We start from the raw sequence: 11,876 nt of genomic DNA, 5'->3' as shown, positions 1-11,876 counted from the left end.
ATATATATATATATTCTTCATGTACCACGCCCAGTTATCGACCAATTTAAGAATAACCCACCTGTATCGCGAGGCACAGTAGCGGTTGCTTTGGCAACAACGATCGTCTGAGTGTCTTTAAGTATATCCCCTTGGCCGTCATCTAACTAATGTTTTATCACTAACATTGAATGTGATGCTTCGGGTCTCAACGTCTGACAGTTACCATTGTACACGCATAATGATTGTAACGTTTGACGATACCATGTGACACTATCCACAAGCCACTTTCCTTTTTCTATTCGATCCTTTCTGGAACCCAATTCGCTACTGACAGTTGGCTCGGCAATGTTGTGTTGAATCAAATGAAGAATGGTAACCCCTAGTGAGAGTTATACCGGAAAGACGTGTAGGATGAACCAGTACAAAGAGGAAAATTTTACCAATTTCGAACTTATCTGTATTTATTGACCTGCGTTTAGTAAGCGACAAAGATTAAGTTGTCATGCTGGGACTGCACACCCCGCAAGCCACTTCATTAGTTGCCACCTGCAGCGATACCAAGTACAGCATTCTAGCACACAATTCATCCATCTTTACTTCTTCGTTGATGAGCGTACCACAAACCACTCGGGTTCTACAATTCAGCGTCGGTTTTTGACAATGGCTGACCTTATGTCTTTCTGTGGTAGAACCACCAAAGTCAGATACTCGGTGACGGCGACCACCCATTCCTTACGAATGGCGAGTCAATTGGAATTGTTTGGCTTGATGTACATCAACCGCGCCAATATTGCCCGTAGGAACGCACTCGCAACAGCCGAAACGATCATCCTTAGACTGAGTTAACCCTTCATCTATGGTAATACAAACTTCACCTTATTTCGACCAACTAAGTACTCCTGGACCGTTCCGGATAACTAATTCACATAGATCCATTACCAGGATATTAGCGAGGAAAGTCGTACACCTGCAAGCGCTGTGAAATTACGCTGATTGCGACATAATCCGTATCATCCATAAAGACTAACCGGCCATTTTATTTCTATGGTGTGCTTATGGAGTTAACTTCGGAGCTTACACGAGGAACGTTTTGAAACTTAAGAGAATTCGCGTTGGGATTTCCCTTAAACTGAGTTTTACTCGAAAACGGTATACTTTCTACTACAGGCCCTGTTCGACATAGAAGTTGCTACGTTCGTATGGTACTAGCGTTCAAAGCCTCTGGTAGAGTAAAACGCTATCGTACTTTAGCTATATTTTATAGGTAGAATGTTTAGAATAGGATGGCACCTCTTATTCATGATTCCCGCTATTTCTTTTTAGGTCTATCATTCACACTTCAATCCTTTGGAGTGGGCATTACCTCATCGTGATGACAATGTATGCTACGCAAAACTCGTCTGTAACAAGGCAGCGGTGAGTAATTTCCGTTTATTGGTATGTAGTTCGTTGTTATGGCTTTTTTTCTAAACTGCTAGCTATGTTGCTTAAAGGAGAACTGAATATTTTCTACATGCCTTGAGATATAAAGGAAGACTGCAGGTATCTCTTGAATCTTGTCGCAGATCTCACCTGCCCTTTTGCCCAGTTTTTTCTCGCCAACTTTCCACAGTATAGTAATACTCCAATAAACCTTAGGATGTAAAGCCACTCCGCAGTATGATCTTCAGTCACCGTTCTTCACCATTCCTATTGCTCAAATGTTGGTCAAGCTAGTTGGACGCATTGGAATAAAGAATCGAATGCTTTCTACTTTATAACCATTAAATCCTTCCTTACGCTCCAACGGACAACATCCAACCTGAGTCGCTCCTTTTTATTCCGATTCTTGACTCCCCAACGACGTCCTTGTTGGCACTGATGCTTCAATTATAAAAGAAGCCCTAAGGTGGAAAAAGATGAGAGTAGACAGGGAACAAACCTTATGCTGGCTTGCCGCTATTATATTAAATTCCCTACTCCCCCAATGTTCAATCACTCGGAATTGAAACTGACAGCACGGACATCATTGGCATCAGTTAGCCGCCACATCTTACTACTATTTCGGAAGACTAACTTAATTATAATGAGTCGAAATCTTCGGAATGTCCAGGTAGTATTTACGCGTTTTCAACCCCATCGCAACAAGTGAACCCAGTCAACTTTTGGTACTTATATATACGGAGGATCCGTCCAAATTTGACTCCCAAAGTAAGCTATTCTTCTACCCGTGACACCTCGCTCTTGCGAATAACAACCCACATTGTAGCGGTAAGCCCTAATGGTCGCCATATACAGCTCTATTTATACCCGTTACGGCCCGGTTTCTACATTAGATGATTTTGTGTACAATTTAACAGTCACAGGAAGCCTACTGCTATGTATTAGTCCTTCGACGTCCCCGGTGCATATGGGCGGTAGATATGTAAGTATACCTGAGTCCAAATTGCTGCTTATGACTTTCTCCAGTGATTGGAATCGCTTATGCGTATTTGCTGCTGCCGTGGCTACTGAGGCGGGCCTATTCAATCACAAAACGGTTAAAACACGTATAGTGCGAGATGTAAGCATTTCAACTGATCATGTGAACCGTTACGATTGGAATCAAAATGTGTGTGGCGATGGAAGTTGAACGACTAGAGAACATTTCCGGTTAAATTCATGCAAACAGTAAAGCAGATACATAGGTGTTACCATAGTAACTCGATCTCGGGATGTGATTATATTTGGTGTTCGGTCAGTGACCCGACTTCGTGTCAATGAGCGTTTTAGATAAGGAACTAATGGCCTGACGTTTAGGGACCTAATTTTGTTGTCCGTGATAGTCGTTTACCTAGGGAGTACTTCGAACTGCGCTGTTTCCTATATATGTAGGAGAATCTCTTTCAAATATCTCTGATTTGGTGAATGATTTGGTCACGGACGAAGGCTATTTTCTTCGTATGCTTACGTTCGTGCGCCCCGAAAGTGGCTTTTGAAAGGGAATAAAGTAGAGCTCTCATCTTTAGACGGACTTCTCACGAGACCTTTGGGTGACAAGGTGCAGTAAGCGGTTCTCCGTAAATCCACACGGGGCGCACAACTTCCGCACTTTTCAAAAGCCTGGCTCGTGCTGCCGCACACGGCTTTTTGTTTTTCTTATCCCTTGGTGAATGTTTCCAATAACTTCCATTGTGAAGCCATTACTCCAAATTAAAGTAGCGTATAAAGTTAGATCTCAGGGCGCCTCTTTACTCAATAATTCAGTCTTTGAGAATACAACTTAATGGAACTTGCTGTTTTTAGTATCTCTTATTCCGAGCGGTACGGATTGATGGTCCTTAAAACCGAAAGCCAGCGGTACATACAAGTGAAATAAAGGTAAAACAGAGTCTGTGAGTACAGTTGTGAAAACTATCTACGCCGTGATCGACCTGCCTTCGTAGCCAGCGATCGCGAAACCAGATCATAAAATCCCCAGTATGCCTCCGAACGCTCACCGAATTCACAGACTTGGATTCCGTGAACGCATGGAAAAGACGGGAATGTGAACATCTTCAGTTCACATCACTTTTGCTTGAATTTGGGATATGTCCCATAGGGAAGTTTGTTGATCTCTAAATGAACATGGCATTCCACTCTCTGTCCGTGCATCATACCCCACTCAAGTTGCTGAGGTATACGAGTCGGTGGACTTTTTGTTATTCATGCCATAATTATGTGGTTGGAGAGTTATTTAACTTCCACCAATGTCAACATCAAATTCCGAGTTATTCCTTGTCTGGCTGTCACGTGCTGCCTTGTTGGTAATTATTTCGGCTCTAAATTGCTCAGAAACTTTTCTTTCTATTTTTCCGCCTAATTCCAGAATGAACAAGTCCTCGGTTTCCACGTTCTCGGTCCAAATGCCGGAGAAATAACCCAGGGCTATGCTGTTGCGATGAAAATCGGTGTGACCAAGGCGGACTTCGACGCGACTATTGGTATTCATCCTACGTGCTCCGAGGTGAGGCCATCGATATGATGACTTTAAAAATGCCGCCTTTCTATTCCTCCAGCTACATGGTCTATTTAAACCTTCCGTTTCATTTACCAAATGTCTTGTATGCAAGTGTTGTTGGTCGTTTTCGCAGCAATAACAACAAGGTTCCCTCTCTTGCCGTGTTCATGATCACTATTGTATACGCAAGATAACATGAGCGCCATAAACTCGTTCCAGAGCTCCAACCGCTTGGCATTCATTGACGTCGTTTTACACGTACGACTGTCAGAAGTCTCTCGCCCCAACAACCGATATTCTACTCAGTCTTCGCCTACTTATTCCGGAAAACTCTGATTGTGAGACTCTTGAACATGTCATACGTACCTTTCGTCATAAGATGAACCCTTTTTAGGATGGTACCACAACTTTGGTAGCACCACAGCAGGGTCATGTAAAAAGGCCTCAAGCGGATCATCTCTTCTATTTATTGTTTTAAAGTGAGCAATCTAAGTACAGTGAAACGAGCAGTGGGAGTGAATTCAATAAGCTTAAACTTGTTGGTTGGCATGCGCCTCAACTTCACGCACTTGCGAAAACTCATAAACCCGATGTATTCATTTTAGCAGTGAACGGTTCGTCTTGTCACACTTTGGCGAGGTGGCTGGTAGACATCCCTAAACCTGTGCGGACAGCACTTACTGAACATGAGCTGTTATCCCACTTTGAGTAAATTGATACATCTCGGATAGTCACGTAGCAGTCTGCTTAGTTTACCCACAGCTAATCTTAGGGATATGAATTTACTGTGCCTAAAGGATGTCGAATTTTACTTTTAAGGCACCAGTGGGGGAGTGCTATGGGACCCATTAACCACTATTATTATGACGAGACTTGATTAATCGGCAGAAAACTACATTCTCTTCGTATAAACGGAATCTAGGCGGTATTTTATTCGTTGTAAAAGATTGAGAACAGGTTGGACATGTGCTTTCAGATTTCCACACGCCGTTGAAACATTCCTTTCACCTGTGGCTTTGAAGTAGAAGGCAAAATTCCTTTTTTTTGAACTTACCGATCACCAGGAATACCAATGGTATCGTCTCGCTCCGTTTATCGAAACCCTACCTGGGCCGGATACATCAGTTTCACCAGTTCCTGTCCCACGCAGCACAAACATGCTTTGGTTCACACTTTATTCCGTAGTCGTGGATGACGGGGAATATTATACCCTCATCAAAGCAGTAACTCTGAAGAGATCTTTGGTGATTTAGCGTTCATGTTCGAAACCCCGACCACATTGGAATCATTCAGTCACGTGGTTGCTTAGTGCCTCAAACGGGGAAATTCAGATTAACTATTTGCCATCCTGTTTCCTCTGGGTAGTGAGAGTTAGGAATGGCCTCTCATAAGATACCAGTTTCAAGCCAAATCTCGCAGGATGGGAGCGAAGTGGGAGCTTGTCGGAAGGACTACTGAGCATCCGAACGCGAAACTTTCATCCATTAATTCACCCAGACACTGTAGTAGCCGGGCTCAGATGTGTATCTGGTTCGTTCCGTTACTGAGGTGAGTCGATAAGGTTTGAATTCCTAAATTAAATATCTATCATCTTTAACTTTGCCTTTGGGGGCGGTATGACTCAATGGTTAGGGCGCGAATTTACTGATCGACAGGTCCTTTGTCTAGGCTTGGGCGATCCGGCAATATCCCGGGCCTCGTGCTTCCTTCAGGTGGCTGGCAGACAGGCACCGAGTGTTACAGTTGAACAACTATTTACTTAATATTATTATAAGTTTGCCTTTCCGGAATCCTATGTAGACAGGCACCGAGTGTTACAGTTGAACAACTATTTACTTAATATTATTATAAGTTTGCCTTTCCGGAATCCTGTTCCCAGCTACAATAATGATAATAATAATAATAATCGCTTAGCTCTAACACCCTTTCGGTGCCTGGCTACCATGCCACTCGAAGGAAGCGAAAGGCCTTGAATACTGCCAGGTTCCGCAACCCTAGACAGGAGTTCTCAGTTGTCGCTCATAGGTACTTAACATATAACCATTGAGTTACTGTTCGTTTCAGACACACAGCTGATTCACCAGAGAAACGTTTAGGATTTAGTTCGTACCGAGCGATGCAAGTGGCTGCTGTTTGTTTCGGACATTGTCAATTTGTTGCTTGTGTTCCTCGCCCCATCGACCTATGGTGCTCGCCTTAACTCACTCTCCCTCCAACTCTCGTTTCAGACTTTCACCACTCTGTACGTTACGAAGGATTCCGGGGTCACGCCAAAAGTTACTGGTTGCTGAGGTTAATTCCCTACCGGAACGCACACTTGGTGTTTTCGGCTGAGCGTGGGACCGTGCTTCGTCTTTTCGCGTCTGTCGAATTCACTAAGTGGCTCCGGTAGGGCGTAGTAATGTTCTGTACGGTCGTTTACCGTTCATTCCCCACTTCCTTGCTGTGACCCTAACCTTGGTAAAGTTTTCTTCTCACGAAGAGCCAGGTTTTAGGCGATGTCGGATGTATGGGAATCGAACATTCGGCGGAGAACCGCCACCGTGCCAGTGTTTTCACAACATAACTTGGCGACCGTACCCACTTTGCTTCGGTTTGTAACGTCTTTTTCGTAGACAGATCTTTATTACTTTTTGTCAGTGATCTATCGAGTACAGAATATTCACTATTCCCCCCTGAGACAATCTTTCACTGAAATTTGTCATAGTTTCTACGCTTATCCAAAAATGTTGTGTACGCTGTCTCTGCACACAAGTAAAAAATCAAATCGCGGTGTTTGCTCGACTCTAAAGGTTACTGGAAACCCTTCAACAATATGCTACCGGTTCCACTCTTCTTGAGGCTCATGCAGTTGGTGTAGTTCCTGAGTTTCCATGGAACTCATTACTCATGCTAAATTGTCAGCATCTTGGTCATTCTGGGGATAGTCATGTCGCTGCTTCTCTCATGTGGTTTGTCTTTTTTGCGTAACTTATTTTGGTTCAATGTGCAGGCAGTCTGCCATTTTTATCATTCAGCGCTTTCAACTTCGTGAAATAAGTAAGCAATCCCGTTGTGAGTCATTATGCGGCACTTATTTTCCCCATCGACACAGGCATCATAGCCACTTTTATGCCGTATGAAGGCTTGATGTATATTTTATCATGTCCATACGAATAAGGCTAGGGCCCAATTATCCCGTTTTCTCGACGAACGTTGTGAAGTTTGTTCTCTGGGATGTAAGACAGGAAAACTCCAGCAATGCAGACTTATCGTTTGCTGTCAGGAGCCCCGGTTTCTGGCACTTTCTTGGCCTCTGACACTTGTGGTTGCAATCAGATATGATGCCGAGTAATTGTTGTCTATACTGGATGTGATTGAGGTGAAGTAGTTTGAGCGCCGTTAATTGTTGGTTTATTTCTGAACGCGCTCTCATACATTTGGTACGTTCTCCAGAGTGACATAAGGCAAATAACTTAGATACAAGCTAGGTTTGGCCGTTTTCCTTTTCAACCAGATGATCCATATGATCACTCCAGGGTCCATTCAATAGGATTTGAAATTTGGAGAATGGTTGTCCGGATCACTTAGGAACTTTATTCGGTTTCGTTTCTCAAAGGTAACGTTCTGAGTAGAGGCGCATCCGGGTGGCATCTCAGCAACTGCTGGACGTGGCTGGTCTGATGTGCAGTAAGGACAACACACGTTCTAACAACATCAATAAAGCCTCTGTCTTCGCTTCACCAACTCAGTCAGAATCTATTGATTCCGAACATCAGCAAGATAAAGATGCATGTAGGCATTGGTGTTTCTGAACATATACAGGGATGACTTCCAAGTGACTTATTTTCATGCTTATCAGTCTCCAAGCAGCTGCCGCCTACTGGCCAACGAGCCAATGAAATCGCATAATTTTCTGATAAATAGTTCTGTTATAAAGTTTGATATAGCTGTGCTTTTTAAGTAATATACTGTTAGGCAGTTCATTTAATGAAGCAAACGTAGGCATGAGCCACTCAAGATAACCGCCTGTTGGAAACATGTCCTGAATATCCGAGCCCGTTGCCCCATAGATTCAATTTTGGTAATCGTGATCAAAACGGGTAGATATGTCCACAATATACATCTTTTCCCATTACATGAAGAAGAGCACCACTTTTTTAGTATGGGTACAAGTGATAAAAAAATAGTTTAGCTGCGGCAACCCCATGGTGCGCAGATTTCAAGCCCTCAGCTACCGGTGCATTTCACATCATGGCTCTTTCGTTTTCTGATGGCAACTGACAGTTCAATTAAACGTCCAGTTTGCGTTGAACGGACTTAGACGAGACATTGCACCAACCTTAACAGCCATGTCTATTTGGAACGTAATCGGAATTCAGACCAAAAAATCTGTTATGAAAGCGAACTTCAATCGCTAACAAGCTAACTTTGTGCTAATGGTTATCAGAACAGGTTTCTTTCAAAAATATAGCTGTTGGAACTAAGAAAACCAAGTCGGTGGCGATGGAAAGGAAGTCCATTTTCGTCAGTCTGCTAGCACACCATCTGCCACGACGTGTAAATCACACTTTGACAAACCTCGCCAGTCCTGGTTCACCGCTTCTCATCTAATGCCCCTACCTCTCAAAGATGGCCCACTACTAGAGAAATCGTGACCGATGGCTATTCTCGGAATTTTGATTTTACATAGTGCATAAAGTCGAACAAAGAAACCCGATCTGGATCGCATTGTCAATGCATTTGCCGTATTCGTTCATCGTTATACAGATTGATTTCCACAGATGTATGTATCTCCATCACACGAGTGTCCAATTTCGTAATCCGGGACGTCTCTGAGTGGTGCGATTTGATTCTGCTTCAGAATCATTGCAGGAAAGTCAATCACGCTGTTGCCGCCGATTGTCCATTGTCTGGTTCTCTTCAGGAAAAATAGGCTATTGGGAGGACGTTTTCTTAAGCGCATTACATACAGTGCACCCGCATGAGGCTAAGAAGGCCATGGGGTAAAAAACGAAGATATTGCTGTAGAATCACACCGGTCCACCAATATTATCTCAATACATTTGAGTGTTACGCAATCACCGGTCATGAATCAAAAATGTTTCCTGGACAGAACAAAATAAAGCACATGCTCGTTAGGTCAAGCTGTGCCTCGTGCGTCTGAAAGTCACAGACAGATTATTTGAGCGCTAATGTTTATCCACAACAGCAACGAATGCACATCTGTATCTGTGGAAAGCGAAAAAGTGAACACTCATGCTCAACCGAGAATGTGAATATCTTTGCACTGGTGTCATTCTAGTAATCAGTGCCACTCTAAATCGAACGCATACCCTGGTTTGTCACCGTCACAACAGTCCTGCCAACCCTCACTCGAGTAAAATAGCAGCACATCCGTTGGTGAACTCTGTCCACCTGACCTTGACGTTCGGTTATAAAGTCACATTTTGGTGTACACTGTGAAGGGATTATTTATCAGCCGTTTGCATAAGAGAGACATACTCATGCACAGGCCTGTGAGCCTTTTGGCGTACAAGATGGTGCAATATGGGTGCAGAGCGTCTGTTTTTGACGTCTTCTTAAGAGCAGAACTGGTTGCCTATAGCCGGCAGAATTGTGATATCAGTACAAGTGGCGGTCCTTTCATACACACATCCCACGGACAGCTGATGTTATCCTCATCATTGATAATCGTTTGTTGCGTTTTGACGCCAAGCATTGCACCTTGCAAAAGACGGTCAAAAACGTGTCAATCGAAGCAAGCTTTCGTCACTGGTTAGATGAACTCAAAGTAGCCAGATTATGAATGGCCAGACGCCGCCTGGATACGCGCGATTAACAAAGTCCTGAATCCTACGAAGGTTCGCTGAGTGCAACTCTCACGATGCATCGCTTCTGGATCACCGGTCACACGGAGAGAGAAATGTGAAAGAGCTGAGTTCATCCTTGGCGTTCTGATATGCATAACCACGCCTTGGTCTTGTATGCGTGTTTCGGAGACAGCATACATCAATTTTAAGGTGTATAGGCATTTCCTGCTTGCCAATTTAACATAGAGTACGGACGGTAAAGAATTTCTTGGATTTAAAAGGGCGTTATTTTGTTTACTGTTAATAGCTAGCGAGGAGCATAAGGCCTTTCGGTCAGATAACTGACAGTCAAGTGACCCAACGACGTTTGCTTGTGTGGTGGCCAGGTATTGGAGAGGGACATCGGTGGACACCGAACTGCGCGGGTAAATCATACTTCCCGGTTTAGCAGGCTAAGAAAGGGGATTCGGTACCCCACCTTGAGCCTTTGACTCAAAAGTTTGACCTACAAGGCAGTGGAAGGATGTGAGGTTTTGTTCGGGGACCCTGCTCGTAGCCTCTGGCTCAAAGGTCCGACCTGCAAGGGCGCGGGCAGTAGGGCTCTCTTTGGGAACCCTTCCTGGGGCCGATGACTCAATAGTGTGACCTGCTCAGCTGCAGGGGGTTGGCCTTACCAGAGGGCGTAAGGTATCACTGTCTTACTCCTAGATCTGCCGTGCGCAGCGGGTGCCTCTCGGGCAGCTCCAGGCTCTGGTTTTAAACGTATTTCGACCGTACTGACTAATGCCCCGGTTGTCATGGTCAACCGCTGAGCAGTCGAAATATGCTATTTTTACGGTCCATCTTTCTAACCCGTCCTTCCTCTTGAGATGGTAGCATCGCCCTTCCCATGAATATGGACATGCTGGTCGTCCTACTTCCTTCACACTCCTATCGTAGAGAACAGTACGACCCCCGGACCGCCTCCTAGCATGCTTATTCGTAGGACGAGGTCTAGCTACTCTTTGTTCGACTGCTCACCTTTGGACTTCCTGGCATAGTTACACCATGTGGAACAAACTTGTGGCAAGTGTAGTCCACGGGATCGTTGAAGCATTTAAGCCTGTCCATCGCTTCACGGTGGCAGCTTTAGGTTTGGAATAATCGCACACTTTTTGACGTGTGAGAGTGTATGGTTAGCTCCCCAAAAGCTTCCATATAAGTGATGTCCAGCAAGCACATCCGCTCTCTCTGTCCTTTTTCGATTTCGTCGTCGACAAAATAATGAGGAACGCTCGAAGCTTTCAAAAACACGGCCAGCAAATCTTTGTTGTTGAAAACCTCGGTTTCGAGTAAGCAGATGACATTCCTGTAATCTTTCAAGACGGAAGTGAGGCATTACCCCTTTGGTATAAATTCACCTAAGTCATATCGTCATTCAGCATGAGTCCTGCCCCCACAAAGTGCGAAGTCATGTCTCAGCACGTGTAACCTCGGAACATACTCCTTACAGTTCAACCAGAACCATTAGAGGTGTGGAGAATTCTACATACTTTGGTTGTTATATTGTCTTTCACGGAAGTTTCTCTGATGAAGTCAGTGAACAAAGACCAGAATCACGTCTGCTAATTTGCTGGGCGTCAAGTGCTGCGTATCGGGTTACCGGGAAGGCCGCGTCTTTGAAGAGCTGTTAGACATGGCCCCTGAGAACAGATTATTTGAGGCATATTCAGGTTTCGACTACCGGTGGCTCAAAAGCGGTAATGATATCGGATGGCGTCAACGAATTCGTTAATTGGTAATTAGAAAGCGTTTGTTCAGTTGTGCAGCACACCATTCAGGTACGGAAAACATCCAGTACCATCAGCCACTGTAGCTCGGTCATGTTCTATGCATGCCGAAACGAGTGTTGTTCTTCTTCCCTCCATTAGGATGGCACAAACCGTCAGGCGGTCAATGTATGACTCGGTAGAAAAGTGCGAAATATTATCACGAAGAGTTTGGGTACGGTTGACGCGGTCAGACTTCTGCACTTGACCAGAGATATTGAAAGGAGTAGCGGCCAATCGATATCAGTAGAGCTCGTGTCCTCATTTTCTTTCCAGATTTTCTAACTGAACGTTTTAGGGTGTAGGCACCACGGAACGTTTGTGGTAGGCTTGCAT

At 44.4% G+C, this 11,876-nt stretch overlaps 1 protein-coding gene across 1 annotated transcript in view; it reads left to right on the top strand.

Moving 5' to 3' along the window:
- The window catches only part of T265_11984 (hypothetical protein), a gene marked incomplete at both ends in the record, with an annotated part of 34,149 nt that extends 27,367 nt beyond the window's left edge, over positions 1–6,782 (top strand). The window contains 3 exons of the mRNA XM_009178848.1: positions 1,306–1,398; positions 3,809–3,946; positions 6,169–6,782. Of these exons, the coding sequence (XP_009177112.1) occupies positions 1,306–1,398; positions 3,809–3,946; positions 6,169–6,231 (294 nt within the window). The remainder of the gene's footprint in view (positions 1–1,305; positions 1,399–3,808; positions 3,947–6,168) is intronic.
- Positions 6,783–11,876: the final 5,094 nt, after the last annotated feature.

This window comes from Opisthorchis viverrini, assembly GCF_000715545.1.
Source record: "Opisthorchis viverrini unplaced genomic scaffold opera_v5_682, whole genome shotgun sequence".
NCBI classification, from domain to species: domain Eukaryota; kingdom Metazoa; phylum Platyhelminthes; class Trematoda; order Opisthorchiida; family Opisthorchiidae; genus Opisthorchis; species Opisthorchis viverrini.
This window is presented reverse-complemented; position numbering and strand designations above follow the sequence as displayed.